Below are 25,354 nucleotides of genomic sequence, written 5' to 3'. Positions count from 1 at the left end.
ATACAAATGCACTGAGTGTAAGGAATAAACTAGATGAACTGCTGGCACAAATTCAAATGGAAGATTATGATGTGGTGACCATTGCGGAGACGTGGCTGCCGGATGGTCGGGACTGGGAACTAAATATACCTGGTTATAAAGTTTACAGGAAGGACAGAGAAAATGGCAGAGGGGGTGAAATAACCTTACTGATTAGAAATAATATCACCTCATCAGTGAGGGAGGATATAATGAGGGGAAAGCATCCAATGGAGACCTTCTGGGTGAAATTGAGGAACAGAAAAGGATCTAAAACTGTAATGGGTGTTGTGTATAGACCTCCTGGTAGCAGTCCTGAGGTGTTAGGTTGTATAAATACACAAATTAGGCAAGTGTGTAACAAAGGCAGCGTAGTATTAATGAGGGATTTTAACTTACACATAGATTGGGAGAGGCAGACTAGCACCTGTCAGAAAGGTAGTGAATTTCTGGAATGTGTCCGGGATAGTTTCCTACAGCAATATGTCCTAGATGTAACAAGGGGACAGGCAATATTAGATTTAGTTATGTTTAATGAGCCAAATTTAATTAGTAGCCTAACTGTGCATGAACATTTATCAAATAGTGATCACAACATGATCGAATTCAAGGTAGCGTTTGAAAGTGAAAAGCACGAATCAGCTACTAGAATTTTAGACTTGGGTAAGACTGACTTTACCGGGATGAGACAGAGACTGTCCACAGTAAACTGGGTAGATCTGTTAATGGGTCAAACAACTGAAGAACAGTGGAGAATATTTAAAGAAACATTTAACGAAATACAGAGCGAGTATATACCCCTGAGAGGAAAAAGCTCCACTTCACAGAAAGAACAGCCATGGACAACTAAAGAGATTAGGGATAGCATAAAACATTAAGAAAGGGCTTACAAAAATGCAAAACGCAGCACAGATCCGGCCGAATGGCATCGATACAAAGAACAGAAAAGGGTCACAAAGCAGCTTATAAGAGCTACTAAAAGAGATTATGAAAGGAAACTTGCAAGGAACATCAAAATCAATAAGAAAAATTTTATTGTTACATAAAGGGAAAGCGGATGGTCAAGAGCAATGTAGGCCCACTAAAAGCTGAAAATGGAGATATTGTCATTGATAATGGGGAAATGGCAGACATGTTGGACAATTACTTTGCCTCAGTATTTACAGTTGAAAAGGAGGATAACTTGCCGGAAGTCCCGACAAAATTAATAGTCGACAGGGGACAGGGACTTAATACAATTAACGTAAGTAAAACATCAGTAACAAGGAAATTAATGGAACTAAAGAGTGAGAAATCCCCAGGACCTGACGGTTTCCATCCGAGGGTGTTAAAGGAAGTAGGGGAGCACATTGTAGATGCCCTAACTATAGTCTTTCAGAGTTCCCTAGATTCAGGAGTGGTCCCTCTGGATTGGAAAGTTGCACATGTCACTCCACTTTTTAAGAAGGGTGAAAGGGGGAACCAAGGAAATTAAAGACCAGTTAGCCTGACATCTGTGGTGGGCAAGTTGCTGGAGTCTATAATCAAGGATAGGGTGACTGAACACCTAGAAAAATTTCAGTTAATCAGGGACAACCAGCATGGATTCATGACAGGAAGGTCATTCCTGACAAATCTCATTGAATTTTTTGAAGAGGTGACTAAGGTAGTGGACAGGGGAATGTCTATGGATGTTATTTATATGGACTTCCAGAAGGCATTTGATAAAGTCCCACATAAGAGACTGTTAACTAAGGTAGAAGCCCATGGAGTTGAGGGCAAATTATTGACATGGTTAGGAAGTTGGTTGAGTAGTAGGCGACAGAGAGTGGGGATAATGGGTAAGTACTCCGATTGGCAAGATGTGACTAGTGGTGTCCCGCAGGGATCTGTGTTGGGGCCTCAATTATTCACATTATTCATTAACGACTTGGATGATGGCATAGTAAATCATGTATCCAAATTTGCTGATGATACAAAGTTAGGCGGCATTGTAGACAGTCTAGATGATAGCATAAAATTGCAAAGAGATATTGACAGACTAGGTGAGTGGGCAAAACTGTAGTAGATGGATTTCAATGTGGGCAAGTGTGAGATTATCCATTTTGGGCCAAAAAATATTAGATCAGGGTACTTTCTAAATGGGAAGAGGTTAAGTACAGTGGATGTCCAAAGAGACTTGGGGGTTCAGGTGCATAGATCTTTAAAATGCCACGAGCAAGTACAGTAAATAATCAAAAAGGCTAATGGAATGCTAGCCTTTATATCCAGAGGATTGGAGTATAAAGACATAGAGGTTATGCTGCAGCTGTACAAAACCCTGGTTAGACCCCACTTGGAGTACTGTGAGCAGTTCTGGGCACCACACCTTAGGAAGGATATATTGGCCTTGGAGGGAGTGCAACGTAGGTTTACAAGAATGATACCTGGACTACAGGGGTTAAGTTACGAGGAGAGATTACACAAATCAGGCCTGTTTTCACTAGAATTTAGAAGGTTCAGGGGTGATCTGATCAAAGTCTTCAAGATATTAACAGGAAAAGACAGGCTAGATAAAGATAAACTATTTCCACTGGTTGGAGATTCTAAAACTAGGGGGCATAGTCTAAAAATTAGGACCAGACCTTTCGGGAGATATGGCAAGAAGCACTTCACACAAAGGGTAGTAAAGGTTTGGAATTCTCTCCCACAAACAGCAGTTGAAGCTAGAACAGTTGTTAATTTTAAATCTGAGATAGATAGATTTTTGTTAAGCAAAGGTATTAAGGGATATGGGCCAAAGACAGGTATATGGAGTTAGGCCGTGGATCAGCCATGATCTCATTGAATGGCAGGACAGGCTCGAGGGGCTGAATGGCCTACTCCTGTTCCTATCTTCCTATGTTCCTATGCTTGCTAGGCCATTTCAGAGGGAAATTAAGGGTTAACCACATTGCTGTGGGTCTGGAGTCACATATAGGCCAGACTGGGTAGAGACGGCAGATTTCCTTCCCTGAAAAAGGACATTAGTGAACCAGATGAGTTTTAACAACAATCCGATAAGTTTCGTGGTCACTATAACCAAGTCTAGCTTTTTATTCCAGATTTATTTAACTAACTGATTTAAATTTCCCCCCGCTGGCATGGTGGGATTTGAAGTCCAGGCCCCTGGTTACTCGTCCAGTAACATAACCACTGTATGCGACCCTCAAATTACACAGTGTTAAACATTACAGTAGAGTAATGTGCATCGTGTAGTGTGTAGTTACTGTGCTTTAATGCACATTCAACAGTAAGTGCAATTGTCACAGGTTCCATATGATTCTCTAATCTTCAGTTTGAGCATCACAATCGGTGTTGTTACCTGTGTACCTTTATCATTTGTGCTTCAAGTTGTAACTGCTCAGGTGAGTAACAGTGAAATGAATTATTTTTTGAATAACTTATTCAGTGTGAATGATGCACAATAATATCAGCTGCTGTCGGAATCAGAACGGTCACTAAATCTAGCAGCTCTATGGATTTTCATAAGATAATTGTATTTCCCTGGGTGAGTGTTATGTAGTCACAACCCACTGATTGAGTTGCAACCAAGTTACTGCTGGCAGGCATCTATTTTCAATAATTCACTGAGTTTAAATGCACCTGAATCTTGCAGATTTTTGTGTTTCTTTGGGCATATCTGTGCAGTGATTTAAAAAGTAGTATTAATTTACGGTCCAGTAATATACCCTGCAGTGTTTTGAGTGACCAATGGAGGAAGGCTACTATTTTCCATTATTGGAAATAGAAACATGGAAGCATAGAAAAATAGGAGCAGGAGTAGGCCATTCGGCCCTTCAAACCATTCAATACGATCATGGCTGATCATCCAAACTCAGTACCCTGTTCCCGCTTTCTCCCCGTATCCCTTGATCCCTTTAGCCCTAAGAACTATATCTAACTCTTTCTTGAATATATTTAATGATTTGACCTCAACGACTTTCTGTGGTAGAGAATTGCACAGGTTCACCACTCTCTGGGTGAAGAAATCCCTCCTCATCTCAGTCCTAAATGGCTTATCCCTTATCGTTCGACTGTGACCCCTGGACCTGGAATTCCCCGCCATCGGGAACATCCTTCCTGCATTTAGTCTGTCCAGTCCTGTTAGAATTTTGTGGCTTTCTATGAGATCCCCTCTCATTCTTCTAAACTCTAGCGAATACAAGCCTATCAACCCAATCTCTCTTCATACGTCAGTCCTGCCATCCCAGGAATCAGTCTCGTGAACCTTCACTGCACTCCCTCCATAGCAAGAACATCCTTCCTCAGATAAGGAGACCAAAACTGCACACAATACTCCAGATGTGGTCTAACCAAGGCCTTGTATAATTGCAGCAAGACATCCTTGCTCCTGTACTCGAATCCTCTCGCTATGAAGGCCAACATACCATTTGCCTTCTTAACTGCCTGCTGCACCTGCGTGCTTACTTTCAGCTGATCCCAGAACTTCAGGCATTTCACATATGAGGAACGATTGACTATCCTGGGTCTTATCTCTTGAAAAGAGAAGACTAAGAGGGAATATGAAAGAGGTGTTTACAATTATGAGACGTTTAGACAGATCAAAGTGAGCTTTTCTGCTGTGTGCACAAGGGGTCACAGTTACAAATGAAAGACAACTAAAGGAAATGGAGTTGCAGAGGGAATTACTTTTATTGTAAGTTTGCTGGATAAGTGGAGCAGATTACCAGCACAAGTGGTGGAACAAGAAATGTTCATGGGTTTCACCAAGGAGCTGGAAAGGTTCTTGCCAACAAATAGGATTCAGCTTATTAGAAATGCACCAAGGGCACACTGTGGATAGCAGGGCTAGTTAGGCTGAAGCATCTCTTACCTATAGACACCATATAGGAATACCATGTCTCTACAGTCAATGTACAGTCTTTCAACGTACTATATAAAGTCACCATACAATAATACTGGAGATGAAATAAAATCCCTGACCTGTAATGCTCAGCAATTACCTTGGCAGGTGATTGGTCCAATCCTGCTTTTCTTCATTCATCAGGGTCTAATTTATGCTGTGGCTCAATACCACAATCTTGGCTCTGCATTCGAGTGTGTGAACTCATTGCATCCATACCCAGTAGATAATGCATAAAGGTGTCTACACTGTCCACTGAAGGAGATATGGTTTACACTGTCATAGTGCAGAGCAAAACTCTCAAACTACACTGGGCTGCAAAGACATTTAAAGATTGTGAATTTTAAGTCTGAACTGTTCCACAGTGATGAGACACACCTCCACTGTGATTTTCTATGCAGTAGATCTTGACTGAGCTGTTGCTGGGAGACTGTGTCCTGAAGTGAGGTGGTTTTCCCCACAGTGGGGTCGTGAACATTGGCTGATTGGCTCCTGGATGGCTCGATAGGTAAGTGCCCGTGTTGAGGTCTGATACTGAGTTATACTGACCCTGAATCTGCTGGGACAAAGATAAGGTTGCTACCTTTGTGGTATATATTAACGATTTGGACATAAATGTACGGGGCATGATCAAGAAGTTTGCAGATGACACAAAAGACTGGCCATATGGTAGATAGCGAGGAGGATAGCTGTAGGCGACAGGAAGATAGTGATGGACTGGAAAGGTAGGCAGAAAATGGCAAATGGAATTCAGCCTGGAGAAGTGTGAGGTGATGCATTTGGGGAGTTCAAACAATGCAAAGGGATACACAATTAATGGGAGGATACTGAGAGGTATAGAGGAAGTGAGGGACCTTGGAGTGAATGTCCACAGATCCCTGAAGGTAGCAGGACAGGTCAATAAGGTGGTTAAGAAGGCATTTGGAATCCTTTCCTTTATTTGCCAAGGCATAGAATATAAGAGCAGGGAAGTTATGCTGGAACTGTATAAATCATTGGTTAGGCCACAATTTGAGTACTGTGTGCAGTTCTGGTCACCTCATTACAGAAAGGATGTAACTGCACTCGAGAAGGTACAGAGGAGATTTACGAGGATGTTGTCAAGACTGGAAAGGTGCAGCTATGAGGAAAGATTGGATAGATAGGGGTTGTTCTCCTTGGAACAGAGAAGGCTGAGGGGAGTTTTGATTGAAATGTACAAAATTGTGAGGGGCCTGGATAGAGTGGAGGTGAAGGGCCATTTACCTTAGCAGAGAGGTCAGTGACTGGGGGGCATATGTTTAAAGTGATTGGTAGAAAGATTAGAGGGGAGATGAGGAAACATTTTTCACCCAGAGGGTGGTGGGAATGTGGAACTCAGTGCCTGAAAGGGTAGTTGAGGCAGAGACCCTCAACTCATTCAAATAGTGTCTGGATATGCCCCTTGATTGCTGTAATCTGCAGTGCTACAGACCAAATGCCGGAAGGTGGGATTAGAATAGGTGGATCGTTTTTCAGCCGGCACAGACACGATGGGCCAGGCGGCCTCTTTCTGTGCTATAAACCTTCTATGATTCGAAAGCACCAGAATGTGAACATTGCATGGGGATTGGGTTCAGCACTGTGGCCCAAGTACCCTAAGCAACATTCTGACTTGTACCTGGGCTAAAAGGGTTAAATTAGGAGGATAGGTTTCATCGACCAGGCATGTATTTCCTTGAGTATTGAAGATTATAGAATAGACTCAATGGGCTGAATGGCCTCTTCCTGTTCCTGTGCAGTTAAATAGCCTCTGGAAACTCACAGTCTTAAAATTTGCACGTTAAACATGGTGAGGATGGAAGGACATAGTGCGTCACCACACTGAACTACACAGCCACAAGAGTTGTTCAAAATTAGACCAGCTTTGGTCAACTATTCAATTGTTGTAAAGGATCTGTAGTTGCAGGATTTCCTGGGGCAGATTCAATGGAAACGGTAAATCTAAAATAGCTCTGTTCTGATTAACTAAGGTGGAACTGTCCATGCTAGTTCTTTAACAGAAACACAGTGCTATTAAGTGGCTCAGCACTTCCCTGCCTCCCTCTGTCCACAGTGTTTTACTTTCCTTTATTTGGCCTGTGTTACCCTGACCGTGAGGATCACCACCCCCCCTAGCCCCCCAACTATTAACATTTCATCCGTTCCAGAGCAGGATTGGGTTGGAGGATGTAATCTTTCAGTGCCACTGGGCCCCAGATCTGCATGTTGATGGCAGTAAATTATAACTGACTGCCAGAATATGGCTTCATTTAATCTCTGGGCACTTGATGGCCAAAGAATCGGTTGTCCTGGCGACAGTTTTAATTGCTGAATTGCAAGACCTTCCCTAGGGCAGCTAGTTTTTAACCAGGTCTGACAGTTGAATAGAGGGCAGGGTAGAGGCTGACTGCTGAAGTTTGCTTTGCTCCTGGTGAGGGTTCACTTTAAAATTCTAATTGCAACCCACTCCACATCACTCAACATGGCGGATTGATTTTCAAGAGTTGTGGGCGTTTGAGCATTCCTCCAAGTGGCTCTCGCACAAGAAGCTGGTTGTGGGACTGTGGCCGATGGCACTACAGTACATCCCATTTGCAAACCCATTGAGATAGTTATGAATTGCTTTACAAAGCTCACTACTCCTGTACCTGAGATTTATAAACTCCAGCTTATAAAATAAACACTGTGTAAAAACAGCAGTAGTGCGGACAGGCACAGTGCCTGGTATTTTGCCAACATCCTGCCAGTGCCTGTGTTAAGGCTTGCTCTTTGTGTGAGATTCTCTCGGTAGATGTGGACAGGGGCTATTGGTCACTATGTGGTGATCTCCCTGCTCAAAAATGTGGCAAACCGCCCAGCATCTGGAATGCCAGAATGTAAGAGCTGGATGATGGGGATTCTTTTTAAATCCCCAATTAATTGTTCCACATTTTGAGAAAGGGGCAAGCACAGCTTTTTCTCTGCTCCTGCTTCCTCAGTTTCACAACTGTCAGCTGTTCTCTGGTGCTTCAGCCCGAGTAGGCCACCTTCACTTATAAGCCTGGACACTGAGTAGGAACAGGCCATTCAACTGCAAGGAGCACCACAGCAAGTGCACATTTCATGCTTAACTCCAAAAATCTTGCAGCGGGAGAGGGGACTAATCTCTGAGTAACATTCAGGAGCAACAGTCCCAGCCGTTTTTAGTCCCTTCCTGTCTCGACACCCTTGTTTGGTTTTTGGGGAAGGGGGCTGAAGTTGAGAGGCTCGGGAAGATTAATAGTGCAGGCGTTTAACTGAACCGCATTCTCAGCCCGCGTAGGAGATCTTTGGCTGTTCTGGAGGGCAGACTGGGTGCTGCTGGTGAACAGAGAGGTGCTTGAACTGTGGCAATAGCTGTTCTAAATTTCTTTTTATTTATTCCTCGAACAATAGCTTGGCTGTGCAGCAAGTATCAATGGATCACTGTGACTGCCCTGAACTCGTGTTATATTCCTCGCAGAGTCTGGCTGGGTTCAGTATTCTGTAGGCAAGGCTTGTCACTCTGATATCCGTATGTGCAGTTTCAAGGGATCAGCGCATGCTTTGTGTTTCTACTGCAGAAGATGAAAGGGTTTGTCACTTTACTGAACAAGTGTTGCTGTTCCCCTTAAATCACTGCATCACCTGCAGCCCATTGAGAGCTCCAGCAGGCTCAGACACCACCGTTGATCCAAGCTTGGCTAATTACTGTCCTGGCATCATTCGGCCATTCTAGAGCTGGCAGAGAGTCATAAGCCATAAAACCAGCTGAAAACTACGGGTATTTTGGTAACTGCAGAGTTCCAAACAAGTTTATTATGATTTCTCTCATTCCTCTCTCTCTCGTTCCTCTCTCTCTTTCGTTCCACTCTCCCTCATCTTTCTCTCTCTCATTCTCTCCATCTCTCTTGTGTTCTCTCTCTCTCGCATCCTCTCTCTCGTCCTCTAATTCTCTCTCTTGTTCTCACTTCGTTTTTCACCCTGTCCCCCTCCCCTTGCCCCGTTATCTCTGCATTTCATGGACAACCTGCTGTTATGTTTTGTTGCCCTTGAGAAATGTGGGATTTCTAACAATTAAAGCAGGAAATCATTTCAACATGTGGTTGTAAACGACAGGAGGTGGATTTGCTGTTCAGGGAGATGGTGCCACGTCATGAACAGTCACGTTCAGCCTCGATTCCTTCTCTGCTGTTTTACTGTACACTTTCTGCTGCTTTACTGTACACTTTCTGCTATTTTACTGTACACTTTCCTCGACTGGTGCTGACCCAAGTCGACAGATCATTTCACTCTACGGGACAGAGTCTGAAACCCAATCCAGAGCTGGCAGAGAGTCATAGACCATAATAACAACTGAAGACTGTGGGCATTTTGTTCCCCACAGTGTTCCAAACAAGTTTACTATTTCTCTGTTCTCTCTCTCTTTCTTTCTCTCTCCCTTTCTTTCTCTCTCCCTTTCTTTCTCTCTCCCTTTCTTTCTCTCTCCCTTTCTTTCTCTCTCCCTTTCTTTCTCTCTCCCTTTCTTTCTCTCTCCCTTTCTTTCTCTCTCCCTTTCTTTCTCTCTCCCTTTCTTTCTCTCTCCCTTTCTTTCTCTCTCCCTTTCTTTCTCTCTCCCTTTCTTTCTCTCTCCCTTTCTTTCTCTCTCCCTTTCTTTCTCTCTCCCTTTCTTTCTCTCTCCCTTTCTTTCTCTCTCCCTTTCTTTCTCTCTCCCTTTCTTTCTCTCTCCCTTTCTTTCTCTCTCCCTTTCTTTCTCTCTCCCTTTCTTTCTCTCTCCCTTTCTTTCTCTCTCCCTTTCTTTCTCTCTCCCTTTCTTTCTCTCTCCCTTTCTTTCTCTCTCCCTTTCTTTCTCTCTTTCTGCAGGATTTGGCTTGACCTTTATCCTCTTGATCTCAATTTTAGGCTTTTCATTGACCCATTTTGGATCATGTTCGCTCAGTCGGAGCTTGCTCGGTTTGTGGTTCGATTACAGTCTGTAATTACTCCCACTGAATTCACTGTTAAATGCTCAGTTAGATCGCACTCTAACCATGTTACCAGTGATGCTGGTTTCATACAGGGTAGGTCGTGAGTACCAGTGATGGATCCCACCACAACTTCACCCTATTTGGATTTTTTTCCCTCGTTACAAGGAGCCAGAGGACATTTTCCTGCTCCTTTGCCTTGAGAGTGGCAACTCTTGTGTACAATTCCATAGGCACCAGTCACTTTTTTTATTCATTCAAGGGATGTGGGTGTTGCTGGCTAGACCAGCATTTCCTGCTCATCCCTAATTGCCCTTGAGAAGTTGGTGGTGAGCTGCCTTCTTGAACTGTAAGAGTCCACGTGGGGTAGGTAGACCCACAGTGCTGTTCTGTACTATAGTCAAGTGGACAACCTTTAATGCTTGAACGCAAATAGTGAGCATTAGACCATTTGACCTTGGAGCTCATCACAGTAAACCTGACCCTATCCCTACTCTCAGCTCTGTGTTCTCACAGTCCTGCAGGGACCCCTGGATACCGATCGATTGGGGGACTTCACTTTGTACCTCCATGACATGTAGTGCGCCTCAGCTTCACTAACTTGTCATAGTGCAGTGATGGGACCTGCCTGCTGTATACAGCTCAGTGACTCACTGGGTTATTGGAGCACCTGAATATCACAGCACACAGTCTGTGTAATTTAGAACCCGGAAAGAACGTGGTTCATCCTAGCTCTTCCAGAGAGGAGCAGAAACTCAATGTTTCAATTTGGAAAGTTAAGAAAAGTAACACAAGACTTGTCTGACTGGGGAGGCAGGAAGGAGAATGTTCAACTGGGGATGGGGAGAGGAATTTTGTACAAATGGTATATATTTTTGATTACTGCCTAATCTGTGCTCTTCTGAAGATACGGATTGGAGGATCTGCACAGGCTATGCTCTGATACCTCACACACTGATCATATTACAAGTGTAAATTTAGCAGTAAACAGGCTATTCAATCATGAAGGACATAGGGCTGATCCTGTTCCTCCCCCTCCCGGCTATATTTTATAACAAGGGGCTATTGGACAGTAAATAGGGACAGGAATCCTGGTTGACTTCTTTAAAAAAAAAAAACCTCATTCTTGCAGAAGGACTTGGCCCAATTGTAGCTCCCTGACCAGGTATTGAACCGGGGGTCTTCTGATCTACATGGCTTAGCATCACACCATATGGGGCCTTTGCCTCCTAAAACATCAAGAGAGGTGAATGTGACTACTTGTTACATGCTCTCCTCTGCTCTGAGTATCCTTGTCACCAGCTTACCTAATGGCCCATCTTTCCAAGGTATTTACAGCACAGAGGCACTCAGCTCAACAGGTTTATACTGGTGTTTATATTCCATCCAAGCCTCCTCCCACCTTACTGCATCTGAACCCTATCAACATAACCTTCTATTCCCACATGAGTTGAGCATTCGCTTAAATGTATCTATACTCTGCACGTCAACCACTCCTTGTGGTAGTGAGCTCCACATTCTCACTACTCTCTAGGTTAAGCTCCAGAATTTCTTTTTGCATTTATGCTCAAGTAACTACATTGATCCAAAATCAGGTTGTGCAGACAGTGCACGACCAGTCAGAAGTTCTTTGAAAGTTTAAGCAGTTTCTGGAAAGTTCTTCCACAGTTTGCTGCTGTGTAATGTTGAAACTTTCAGGGAGGCGTATGTTGTGCAGTCCGAGCTTCCTGTGAGGTACATTTTTGAAACCTGGCCAAATGATGTCGGAAGAAAGGTGCTGCCTGTTTTCCACCAGTAATGTTGGCACTGTCTGTATTTAGAACTAGTGCCCAGCGGTGATATGATGAATACAGTTTATTGGTGAGTGTTCGGAGCATAGTGAGTTGGAGTACAGTGCAAATATACATATAGAAAAACCTACATTCTTATACTTCCAACTTGTGAAGGTCAATCCAGTTGTGCCTTGTTCCTACCCAGGCTGGAAGGGGACATCGCAGGATTGTTTTGGCCAGGTTTGATCGAAGCTGGCAGTGCAGATTGGGGAAAACGGTCTTTGCTTTACATGTTCGGTCCGTGCACATTGACTTTGTGGCAAGGGGCATGTCAGGTGCTACCAAGGCTGCAGGGTGCGTGAAGCAGCCACATGGATGGGTTACCCAGAGGATTTCAGAAAATAGCATAGTGTCTTTCACCGGCCAAGCGCGGCATTAGGGGCAGTGTGCTGACCCCCGAGGGCCAGTGTGACCTTTCCCCTCTGTTTCCCCCCCCCCCCCCCAGCAGCATGACCCTCAGCAAGTCTGAACCCTGACAGATGATCTCTCTTACCCTTACTGCCTGTAAGGTACCAAGATGTCTCAGAGGAGCATCATCAGGCAATTGGGGAACACAGTGTTTTGTTTAAGGATGCTGAATTTGGGAATCTGGTGCAGGTGGGAATCTGGTGCAGAGGGGAAGGAGGTGTTCCTTTTATTCTTTTTGTTTTATCTTCAGTAGCAGGTGAGTGTTCTTCTTTGTCTGCAAGCTAGGAGACTGTAACTTGCTATTGCTTTTACTTTAATAAATTAGTAACTAGGTAACTAATCAAATAAATAAATAAGGTTAGACAGACTGGGCAGGATGAGTGTGTGCCATAACTGCAGATTGTGGGAATTTTTGGAGAGCATTGCAATCCTGTGCAACCACATCTACAGTAAATGTCTGCAGCTTAAGCACCTTTGGCTCAGTGTTGCAGGGCATCTGGGAGGGGACAGTTATCGGAACACTTTGTTCCAGGAGGCAGTCACACCCCTTAGGTTAAGTAGAATTTTAGAGTTGGTCAGTGGTCAGGAGACCAGCAGGTGTGACTGCGAGAAAGGCAGGTTTGAGGATCCAACATACAGTGAAGGAGGAGCCTCGGCCCTTGACTTTGACCAACAGGTACTTGCTACCTATGTGAATAAGAATAAGGACTACATGGTGGATGGGAAACTGACCATGGCAACATGGTGCAGGACGCTATTCAGATGGAAACGTTTGGTTGGCCGGATCCTGGACAAGTCTGATTTAGCAGAGTGAGAGGTTATATCATTGAAGCATACAAAATTCTTACAGAGCTCAACAAGATTGATGCAAGAATGATATGTCCCGTGACTGGGGGGAGTCTAAAACCAGGGGATACAGTCTCAGAATAAGAGGTCGGCCATTTAGGACTGAGTTGAGGAGCAATTTCTTCACTCAGAGGGTGGTGAATCTGTGCAGTTCTCCATCCCAGAGGGTTGTGGAGGCTCAGTCATTGAGTACATTCAAGACCGAGATCAATAGATTTCTAGATATTAAAGATATCAACCGATATTGGGATAGTGCGGGAAAATGGCTTTGAGGTAGAAGATCAGCCATAATCTAATAGAATGGCAGAGCAGGCTCGAGGGGCTGAATGGCCTGCTCCTCCTATTTCCTATGTTCCTCTGCAAAGAATAGTAGTAAAAATAAAATTAAAGGCTCTTTATCTGAATGCACGATAAGATGGATGAACTAGCGGCACAAATAGAGATAAATGGTTTAGATCTAATTACTGTTACAGAGACATGGTTACAAGGTGACCAGGTTTGGGAAATAAATATTCCAGGGTACACAACATTTCGAACAGATAGGCAGAATGGAAAAGGAAGGGGAGTAGCCCTCATGGTAAAGGATGACATAAGGATAGTAGTGAGAAAGGATCTTAGTTCAGAAGATCAAGAAGTAGAATCAGTATGGGTGGTGATTAGGAATAAAAGTGGTCAGAAAACACTACTGCGAGCTTATAGGCCCCCCAACAATAGTTATACAATTGGACACAGCATAAAGCAAGAAGTAATTGGCGCTTGTAACAAAGGCAATATAATAATGTTGGGGTCTTTAATCTTCAAATATACTGGACAAATCAAATTGGCAAGGTAGTCTTGAAGATGAATTTGTAGAATGCTTTCATGACAGTTTCCTGGAACAATTCATTGTGGAACCAATGAGGGCCAAGGCTGTTTTAGTTCTAGTATTATACCATGAGGCAGGTTTAATTTGTCATCTCATAGTAAAAGATCCTCTGGCAAAAAGTGACATATTCCAATCCCAAACAAGAATTTTGAACTTGAACAAAGCTAATCACATAGTTATGAGGGGAGAACTGGCTAAGGTATGACAGTAAATAAACGGTGGAAAACATTTGAAACAGTTCAAAATGTTCAAAAATACATTCCATTTAAAAGAAACCAAAAACTCAGCAAGAAAGATCTATTGGTGGCTAACGAGGAAAGTTAAGGATATTATTAGATAAAAAGAAGAGGCGTATAATATTGCAAAGAATAGTACTAAGCCTGAGGATTGGGATTTAGAAACTGGCAAAGGATGACAAAGGTTGATAAAGGGGGAAAATAGAATGAGAGTAAACTATCTAGGAATATAAAAGGATTCTAAGAGCTTTTACAAGTATATAAATAGGCGGAGAGTAGCTAAAATAAACGTTAGTCCCTTAGAGGCAGTGATAGGAGAAATTATCATGGGGAATTATGAAATGACAGAGATGTTAAACAAATATTTTATGTCTGTCTTCAAAGTAGAAGACACAAATTACATACCAGAAATAGAGGGTAACCAAGGGGCTAATAAAAGTGAGGAACTTAAGGTAATTAAAATCAGCAGAGAAAAAAGCATTGAAGAAACCTGAGGGACTAAAAGCCAACAGATCTCCAGGACTTGATGGTGAACATCCTAGGGTTCTAAAAGAGAGCACTGCAGAGATGGTGGATGCACTGCTTATGATTTCCAAAGTTCCCCAGATATTAGAACGGTCCCAGCAGATTGGAAGTTAGCAAATGTAACACCGCTATTCAAGAAAGGGGGGGGCGGGGGGAAGAGAAAATGGTCAACTACAGGCCAGTTAGCCTGGCATCAGTCGTCGGGAAAATGCTAAACTCTATTATTAAGGCAGTCTTAACAATGCGCTTAAAAAATCATAGTATAATCAGAGTCAGAAAGGGACAAATTTGTTAGAGGGTTTTGAGGATGTACCGAGTAGAGTAGATAAGGGGAAACCAGTAGATGTAGTATACTTGGATTTCCAAAAGGTATTCGATAATGTGCCACACAAAAGGCTAATACATAAGATAAGGGTGCATGGTGTTGGGGATAATATATTAGCATGGATAGAGGATTGGTTAATGGACAGAAAGCAGAGATAAAAGGAACATTTTCAAGTTGGCAGACTGTAACAAGGAGTGCCACAAGGATCAATGCTGGGGCTTCAGCTATTTGCAATCTATATTAGTGACTTAGATGAAGGGACTGAGAGTGACCTATCTAAATTTGCTGACAATGCAAAGATAGGTGAGAATGTAAACTGTGAGGAGGACCTGAAGAGACTGCAAAGAGATATAAACAGATTAAGTGAATGGGCAACAAAGTGGCAGCTAGAGTATAATGTGGGAAAGTATGAGGTTATTCACTTTGATAGAACAGAAAAGCAGAATATTTATTAAAAGGTGACAAACTTCTAAATGTTGATGTTCAGAGAGACTTGGGTGTACTCATTGAAGGAACACAAAGTTAGCATGCAGGTATGGCAAGCGATTAGGAAAGTGAATGGCATGTTGGCCTTTATTGCACAGGGATTGGAGTACAAGAATAAAGGTTTTGCTACAAATGTACAGGGTTTTGGTGAGACCACACCTGGAATACTATGCACAGTTTTGGTCTCAGTATTTAAGGAAAGATAGACTTGCATTAGTCCCTGGTATGAGATGGTTGTCCTATGATGAGATGCTGAGTAAATTGGGTCTATATCCTCTGGAGTTTAGAAGAATGAGAGGTGATCTCATTGAAACATACAAGATTCTGAAGGGGCTGGATCAGGTAGAGACTGAAACATCATTTCCTCTGGCTGGGGAATCTAGAACACGGCAGCGCAGTCTGCAGATAAGAGCCTGATCATTTAAGACTGAGATGAGGAGAAATTTCTTCACTCAAAGGGTTGTGAATCTTTTGAATTCTCCAGCCAAGAGGGTTATCGATACTCCATTGTTGACTATATTTAAGGCTGGGATAGACAGGTTTTTGGTCCCTCAGGGAATTGAGGGATATAGTGAGCAGGCGGGAAAGTGAAGTTGAGGAGAAACTAAGCCACGATCGTATTGAATGGCGGAGCAGACTTGAGGGGCCGTATGGTCTACTCCTACTCCTATTTCTTATGTTTTTGACCCAGGCGAAGGAGGAGATGTTCGGACAGGTGATTAAAGATTGGTAAAAGGATTAGGTTCTAAGGAGCAAATTAGAGTAGGAAGGAGAGAGGCAGAGAGATTGAGAGAGGGAATTCCAGAGCTTAGGGTCATGGCAGCTGAAGGTGTGGCTGCCAATGGTGGAGCATTTTAAAATAGGGAATGCATGAAAGGCCAGAGTTGGAGGAGCGCAGCGATAGACGGGGTCAAGTCCATGGAGGGATTTGAAAATGGATGAGATGTTTGGATATTTTCTGCTCTGCTCCCTCCCATATTAAATGCACTTCCTCTTTACTAGGGAGATGCTGCATGGGCTCTGGAAGCCCCTCCAATTCTTTGCTTTGTTCTTTATACATGAGTATTGGCTAGCTATTCAACTACTGGAGCCAGTTACTCACTTATTTGCTTGACACATCCATTTCTCAGCTACAGTCACCGCATGATGCCTAAAAGCAGGACCAGTGCCAATATTGTTCTCCCTGACGCGATGGTGCTGAGGCCTATTGTAGCCTTCCCTGCCTCTGGCCTTGCCCCTGCAGCTGCAAATCCAGGCTGACACCTTGGTGCAGAACTGAGAGAGTGCTGTGCAGTTGGAGGTGCCATCCTTCAGATGAAACGTTAAACTGAGGCCCCATCGGCCTCCATTGGTGGAGATTGAAGGTTCCATGACACTATTTGCAGAAGAACAAGGGAAGTTATCCCCAGTGTCCTGGTCAATGTTTATCCCTCAACTAATAGCTTTAAACAGATTATTTGCTCATTATCACATTGCTGTTTGTGGGAGCTTGCTATGTGCAAATTGGCTGCCAAATTTCCTACATTACGATCGTGACTACACTTCAGAAGTACTTCATTGGCTGTGAAATGCTTTGCAATTTCCTGAGGTTATGAAAGGTGCTATATAAATGCAAGTATTTCTTTCTTTACTGTGCTGGCTGAGATCAGCTGAAATATTTTCTGTTTCCAAAAGAGGATTTCTGTTAGTTTCTTAATTTCTAATTTCTGTCATTTTTGTAGATTGCAGACTGAATCAACAGAAAGTTTTTTGGATGGGTTTGCTATTAATCAGTATATGTAAGATCTTAGTTTAATGCAGATTCACTATTCATGACATCAGTGTTACAGGAGGACGAAGGCCGGCCCGAGTCCTTCCATTTTTTCCCGCGCCTGACCCGACCCGACCATCAGTTAACTTACCTTCCGTTTTTCACTTTGTTGCTGATCTGCACAAGCTTAAAATAACTAACAAAATCACCTTTCTGGTGCAAAAATTAAATTAACATTGGAGCCACTTATCTGTGAAGCATGTCCGACCCGAGCCCGAATGCTGCACCCGGAAGTGCGACCCGACCCGACCCGAACCCAACATATGTCGCGGGTCCCGTCGGGTGGCTGGTCTTTAAAGGAGGAGGCTTTAAGTATTGGGGGTGCAGAACGGGCCTTGTATTTCTAAACACTTCTGGGGCTTCACTTGCACAAAAGAGCTTGATGTATAAACTTACATCAGGCTGTGGGGCTTTATATGTAGATGGAATGCAGAAAGGCTTTACATTTGGCAGTGTGTGAGTGCTTTACATATTGGGGTATGGGAAGCTATGTTAAAGGTAAACGATACAGAGGATCTATGTATTTGAAGGGTGGGTTTAGAAGAGGGGTATGGGAGATCACTGTATATAAAATGATAATCCTATCACAATGTGTGTTAGAGGAGTGGTGCCCTGTTTGTATTGCAGTATATTTTTGTGTTTGTTTGTAGGGATTTTTAGATGTTGCTTTTTGGTTCTGGCCACAAAGTCTAACAATAATTAAAGAAACAAACATCCAGAGTAATTTTTCACTAATGCCCTTCAAGGAAGAAAACCTGCTGTCCTTATCCAGTCCGGTCTATATGTGACTCCAGTTCTGCACCAATCTGGTTGATTCTTAGCTGCCCACTGAAGTTGCCTAGAAAGCCACTCAGTTGTATTGAATACCTTCACATGGACTTCCGCAATTGAAGGCTCACTGTTTCAAAGAACAATGAGGGATGGGCAACAAGAATTGGTTTTGCCAATGATGCCAACTTTCTGAGAATGAATTAAAGTAAACTAACATTCCAAATTCGGGGACGGTGTCTCTGAGAAGATACTGCTGGGGTGTTTGCAGTGTGAGGGTGTGAGTGAATTAGAGCGATGATCTGTCAGAAACACGTGATTTGGAATCCACACAATTCCGCTCAGCTCTTTATTCATTGCACCATTGATGGAGCCAGTGTCTTGGAACCTGCAATAAGTTGATTCACAGTGGCTTCATGAAGTTCTGCCATCATTAGCCTCTCCTTGTCTCTCCACATTTTTCTATGGAATGTGATGTCTCCATTTTGATTTCTGTCACTATTTAATTTTTTAATTTATTCAAAGCAGATTATTTATGTTGTCCTTTATTGTTTTTCCAAAACTCTGTTGACCATATCCTAACCTGCACCAAGTGCCATTCACCCATCACCCCTGTACTCATTGGCTGCCAATTCACAATGCCTCAATTTAAAAATTCTCATCCTCATTTTCAAATCCCTTCATGTTCTGACCCCTTCCTATCTGTGTAATCTCCTCCAGCCCCTCACCCTCTGAGATCTCTGCGTTCCTCCAAATCCAGCCTCTTATACAAACCCTACTCCTATTACTTTGCTGTTTATGGCCGTGTCTTCAGCCATGTAGGCCCTAAATTCTAAAAGTCCCTCCCTAAAATGCTCATCTCTCTACGCCTTTCTCTTCCTTTTAAGACACTTAAAACTCTGCTCTTTGACCAAGCTAACATCTCCTATTTTGGCACAGTGTCAATATTTCTCTGACTACGCCCTTATGAAGCACCTTGGGATGTTTTCCTAATTAAAAGATGCTATATAAATAAAAGTTGTTGTTTTTCTCAGTTTCATCTTGGTTCAGTTGTTAGGCCTTGTAGTCTGATTCAGAAGGTCATCTGATCATTTATTTAATTACTGTTTATGGGAGCTTGCTGTGTGCAAATTGGCTGCCATAGTTCCCTACATTCCAAAGTGACTCCACTTGAAAAGTACTTCATTGGCTGTAAAGTGCTTTGGGACATTCTGAGGTAGTTAAAGAATCTAATTAAGTGAAAGAATCTAATTAAATGTAAGTTTCGTATTTCCCAAGTTTCATCCCTAAACTGACACCAACCAATAAGAACAATTTGGATCTTGTTATGTGGAAAATGACTGCATTGTTTGGCTATTGAACAGCTATCACTGCACTCGAACAACTCCTTGTATGTGAGCTGGTTTGTAATGTTCCTGGGTCACAGCACTGTATAAAACCCAAGGCTCTTTCTTCAGCTGCTCTTGCTCTGATCGACTTGTTTTGGAGCCGATGTATAAGGGGTCCCATCCCGGGGGAGCTGGTTGGGGCAATGCACAAGCATAGCCCGCACTGTCTGGGTGCAGCTCTCTTCCTGTTTATTTGGGTTAGTGCCACTGTTCCTGCTGGAAGCCGGGAGCCCTTATAACCACGAGGAGTTCAGCTCCACACTTTCAAACACAGACTGCCAGACTGTGAGACCCATGAAAAATGGCTGTCCAAGGTCATCAGAGCTTTAAATCTTCAGACACCAGCTGAGAGCAGTTGTGGTGTCCCAGCTGTAATGAGCACTGACCTGAAATCGGAATAGCTCACACCTACACCGGATAGTTCACATCCAGAAGCCATGGGGGGGGGGGTGCGGGGCTCTGCCCATATCCGTGACCACCGGGTGCAGGGGCCCATGAGTGTCACTGGGTCTATGCTCCAGATTCTGGGTTGCCAACTTTGTTTACAATGAGAGGTCTTTACTGATGACAGGATCTGAGCTATTCTGTTGCCCTCACTTCACTGACCTCTACCCTATTACCTTAGGTTGGCTTTCCATTTAAAATCTCTCACGTTTAAGCTCCTTGTCTCCTTCCTTTCTAGGTGAACATGAGGCCTGCCTGGAGATGGAGTTATGAGTGATACCAAGTCCAGGGTATTGGCAGCTTCTGATTGTCCCCTCAATCCATCAGCTTCCAGTAGGTCAGTATAGCTGGTTCACTGAGCTTTCCATTTAACTGTTTCAGCATTGGATGAATCCATTGATTGCGAGACTCTCAGGTGTTTGCCGCTGTGTGTGTGTCTGTCTGTCTCTTTGTCTCTCTCTGTCTGTCTCTTTCTCACTTCCTGGAGGAGCTGCTTGTTGATTGAGCTTTGCACATACCAGTTGTCCTTTGGCAGATTACTAATTCTCCAAAATGGTGATTGAGCCTAGGTGGTGAGTGTGAGCAGGCCCTGGGGCTGTAGAAGGCACTGTAGCTGGTCCTGATCCTGGTCCTGTCCCAACTCTCGGCCTTCCTGGTATCTGCTCTACTCCACATATCTGCCATATTTCAGGCTGAAGAATCACCATTGAAGTCACAGATTTAACTTTAACAAAGATTTAACAAGCTTTATTAAACACTTCTGTATCTGACCTTACAACAACCCGCAGGTTAGGTGTTTTCCCCAAATGCTGAGTTACTTTCAGTTTCTCTTCCAAGTACCATATAGTCTCTAATACTCAAGCCCACACATACAATCATGACATTCCTCCCTTATCAGATTAAAACATGTCCATGAATTTCCTGCTTGGACTATGTAGCTTAAATTCCATCTCTTCCTAAACCATATTGTAATAAATTTTGTATCCAAACTTAAGTTATTATTCTCCTAACGCATTGAGTAAATTAATTTCTTCCATTACATTTGCTTTCAAAGACATCAATCAGCAAACAAACAAATTTCTCTGCAGCACCTGTGGAAGAGCCTGTCACTCCAGAATTGGCCTTTATAGCCACTCCAGGCGCTGCTTCACAAACCACTGACCACCTCCAGGCGCATATCCATTGTCTCTCGAGATAAGGAGGCCCAAAGAAGAATCAGCATACACCCTGTTTGTTTTGAACATTATCACAACACAAAATCTTCATATCGCTTTGGTGGTCTCCTCTCGCGCCGTGATCTGCCTGTTGTTTCAGGAACTCTGGTCACCGTGTCAAGATAAAGAAATGTTGTTGGCCTCTCTGGAACCGATGTTTCTCCTTCTGGATAGCAAGCTGTCGGCCTGGCAACAGCATCACTGGATTGGATTTCTGAATTGCTGGATGTCAGCTTCACCTCAGCTCCTACATCTGGTTCATCTGCTGCTGTCTTTGTCACCATGATACTTATTGATGCATGAAGAATTTCTGTCATACTGCACAGTCACACTGTTTCCCTTCTTGGTAATAACAGTGTACGGCTTGGGATAATATGGTATATCCATCCTACTCGGACTCTCCCGTCTCAGCAATACTTCATCAGCTGGCATCACATCAGACTGTCTAGCTCTCCTTCTGTGGTCTGTATAAAACTTTGCAGCACCCTTTTTCTCAGCATCATGATCTCAAATCTCCTGATCAACTCTAATGTCCCTTAGTTCTGGTATCTTGGTGCGTATTTTGTGTCCAAATAACAACTCAGCTGGGCTCTTTCCCATTGTTTATTGTGTAGTTGCTCTATACATGGCCACATATGACAACAACACCACCTTCCAGTCTTTACCCTCAGCCTGAGCAATCCTCATCTGTTTCTCTAAGGATTACATAAGAACATAAGAAATAGGAGCAGGAGTAGGCCATTCAGCCCCTCAAGCCTGCCCTGCCATTCAATAAGATCATGGCTGATCTGTCCCAGGCCTCAACTTCTCTTTCGGGCCTGCTCTGTCTAACCCTCAACTCCCGAGATTTCAAAAATCTATCTATATTGGTTTTGTCTTTCCATTTCCCCATTTGCCTGTGGCTATTTAGGGGTTACACTGTGATGGTGAATGCCTGTGACTTGCATGTAATCTGCAAATGTCTGTGGCATGAATTGTGGCCCGTTGTCTGAATACAAAGTGACAGGTAGACCATGCCTTGCAAATATTTAAGTCAATGCAAATAGCGTTTTCTCTGCTGTTGTAGACTTCGTTACCACATACTGATAATAACAGCTGTAATAGTCAGTCACCACTAGTATGGACTCTCCTGATGGAAATGGGCCTAAGAAGTCAACTGCTACATCCTCCCATGGTCCAGTCAGTAACAATGTGCTGCTACTGGTTCTGGTGTATTGGGTCTACTGACATGTTGACATCCATGACCTGTTTTGACAAACTGCTCCAAATCTTTCTCCGTGCCTGGCCATCATACTTTGGTTCATAAGTTTTGCTTAGTACCAACCACTCCCAAGTGATTCTCGTGAGCAAGCATCACCAGTCTAGGCCGAAGATTTTGTGGCACTCTAAGTTTGTTACCTCTGAGAATACACTTCCCAATTGTGCACAGTTCATCTCATATAACAATGGATGTCTTGAATGGGCAATTCTAGCTTGGATTCTCTGTCTGATGTCGTTCAGTTCTGGATCTTTGACTCATTCATTCTCTCTAGTTCTCATTGCTCTGGGTGTAACATGCACTGCCACAAACCGTATGAATGATTCAGCTTCCTTCTCTCGTGAAGATCTGTGTGTTTGTTCTTCAACTAGCTCTATGATGTCTTGGTCAACCAGTTCTTTGATCTTTGCCTCAACTTTCCGTCTCAGACCAAAAGGTATTCTGTATACAGGCTGAACTACAGGCTTCACGTTCCCATCAATTGTTAATCTCACTTGGCAGTTGTGCAACTTCCCAGTTCCTTGAAACACTGGTCCCAACTCCTCCCGAAGCTCCGCATAGGATTTCACAGAATTCACTTTCAATCCAATGTGTAGCACCCCCAAGACTTGGCCACTTTCTCAACTCAGAAGAGGCTCACTGTCCTCCTCAATCACTAAGAATTCTGCCTCCACACTCTGATCCCCAGCTCTCACACTCGCAGTGAAGCATCCAACAGTTTGAAGTGGGAATTTAGACATGTAAGGATAAAGCTTTCTGACACATTCAAGATGTGCACTTGATTCTCTTTGTTTTCAGTTCCTCCCACAGTGCACTGCTAATGACATTACTGTCACTGCCTGCATCTACAATATTGCTCACTTTAACACCCCCAACAATCACTCAACTTTCTCATGGTTGCTTCCATTGACAGAAAACATTTATCCACGATTGCTGTTTTGTGTCCTCACTCACCATCTTCTTCAACTCATCTCTCAGTTGTATTACTTCTATCTCTGTTTCCTTTACTTGGCTTGCCAGACTTCCCACTCTATTCAGCTTTGCTTCTGCACTTCTTAGCAAAGTGGTCTCTGCCCCCACATTTTCTGCATATCTTTCCCTTGGCAGGGCAGCAATCATCTCTTCCATAGTGCCCCAAGTTACCGCATCTGAAACACTCTCTCTCAAACTTTTGCTGTTTACATTTACGTGTACCTGGATTCTGTTGTGGCACTGAATTAACCTCAGATTTTGTCCTGCCGATGGTGGAGATGGGACCAACTTTCATGCTGTGAACATGTCCATCATTGTTTCCAATGCAGCTGCGATTCAATGTCAAGTCACCTCCTCTTTCCAGCAGCCTATGCCTCAACTTATCCGACTTGCAATGTTGGACCACCTGATCCATTATCTGGTTATTCATATCCATCGCAACACCTGACGCCTGCTTCAAATGAATCACAAATTGGTCTACTGTTTCCCCTCTTTCTGTCTCATTTAGCGGAAAACATACCTTTGGAATGGGCATTTGACGGAATGGTCATCATGGTCCATCAGAGCTTTCACCGCATTCATAATCCACCTTTTCCCCCGTGTAAGGCAACATCTTGAAAGTCTCCCTCACCTAAACACCTGCATTGAACAGCAATAAGGCTGTGCTTTCTGCACCTCTGTCACCCTGTCTAAAAACAAACTATGACTGTCAGCATACACTTCAAACTCCTCCGGCCATATTTTCCATTTCACACTGACGGAACTGGCATCACTCGTCGCATCAAACGGCTCAATTCCCTGAAATGCAGACATATCAGCTCCAACAAATGCCATGATACAATCCTAAATATCTCCGAATTTATCTCTGTATTGCTTTGTCTTTATAACCTCATTGCCAATGTCACATCACAGGTTGAAGAATCACTCTTGAAGTCACAGATTTAACTTTAGCAAAGATTTAACAAGCTTTATTAAACACTTCTGTTCACCCAGGTCATGTGTTTTCCCCAAAACAGTTATTTTCAGTTTCACTTCCAAGTACCATATAGTTCCGCTGAAGGGTCACTGACCCGAAACGTTAACTCTGCTTCTCTTTCCACAGATGCTGCCAGACCTGCTGAGTGGTTCCAGCATTTCTTGTTTTTATACCATATAGTCTCTAATACTCAAGTCCACACATACAGTCATGACAGTATCTGCTGCCCTGAAAATCATATCAGCATGAGGAGTGTTTCCAGGGCAGGATGAGGGAAAACTGGAAGGAGAGGAAAGCTATTTGATTGTTCTTGCCTTCCACTGCAGGGCAAGTCTGGCTGAGAGGGAAGGGAGGTAATCTGCCCCTGGGGCTGCAGCACGTATTATCCAATCGGAGGCCTCTAGGAGGTGAGTGAGAGCTAGCGATGCCTCCTTCACCTTCCCTGCTGACCACAGGGGAGGCAGTGGCATAGTGGTATTATCACTGGACTAGTAACTCAGAGACCCAGGTATTTCTCTGGGGACATGGGTTTGAACCCCACCACAGCAGAAGGTGGAATTTGAATTTAATGAATAAATCTGGAATTAAAAAGCTCGTCTAATGATGGCAATGAAACCATTGTCGATTGTTGTAAAAACCCATCTGGTTCACTAATGTCCTTTAGGGAAGGAAATCTGCTGTCCTTACCTGGTCTGGCCTACATGTGACTCCAGACCCACAGCAATGTAGTTAACTCTTACATGCCCTCTGAAATGGCCTAGCAAGCCACTCAGTTGTACCTAACCACAACGAAGTCAATAAAAAGGAATGAAACCGGACGCTCCACCTGGCATCGACCTAGGCACCGGAAATGACAACGGCAAACCCAGCCCTGTCGACCCTGCAAAGTCCTCCTTACTAACATCTGGGGGCTTGTGCCAAAATTGGGAGAGCTGTCCCACAGACTAGTCAAGCAACAGCCTGACATAGTCATACTCACGGAATCATACCTTACAGACAATGTCCCTGACACTGCCATCACCATCCCCGGGTATGTTCTGTCCCACCGGCAGGACAGACCCACCAGAGGTGGTGGCACAGTGGTTATACAGTAGGGAGGGAGTTGCCCTGGGAGTCCTCAACATCGACTCTGGACCCCATGAAGTCACATGGCATTAG

At 43.6% G+C, this 25,354-nt stretch overlaps 1 protein-coding gene across 5 annotated transcripts in view; it reads left to right on the top strand.

Moving 5' to 3' along the window:
* The window catches only part of LOC137383797 (DENN domain-containing protein 2C-like), a 162,634-nt gene that overhangs the window by 55,089 nt on the left and 82,191 nt on the right, over positions 1 to 25,354 (top strand). For all 5 annotated transcript variants that reach the window (XR_010977465.1, XM_068057009.1, XM_068057007.1 and 2 more), the window contains exon 2: positions 20,015 to 20,113. Coding sequence is in view for 4 of the 5 variants with exons in the window: in XM_068057009.1 (XP_067913110.1) it covers positions 20,046 to 20,113 (68 nt within the window). In the remaining variant the exon portion in view is untranslated. The remainder of the gene's footprint in view (positions 1 to 20,014; positions 20,114 to 25,354) is intronic.

Source organism: Heterodontus francisci, chromosome 25 (genome assembly GCF_036365525.1).
Source record: "Heterodontus francisci isolate sHetFra1 chromosome 25, sHetFra1.hap1, whole genome shotgun sequence".
NCBI classification, from domain to species: domain Eukaryota; kingdom Metazoa; phylum Chordata; class Chondrichthyes; order Heterodontiformes; family Heterodontidae; genus Heterodontus; species Heterodontus francisci.
The sequence above is the reverse complement of the archived record's forward strand: the minus strand, read 5'-3'. Positions and strand labels throughout refer to the sequence as shown.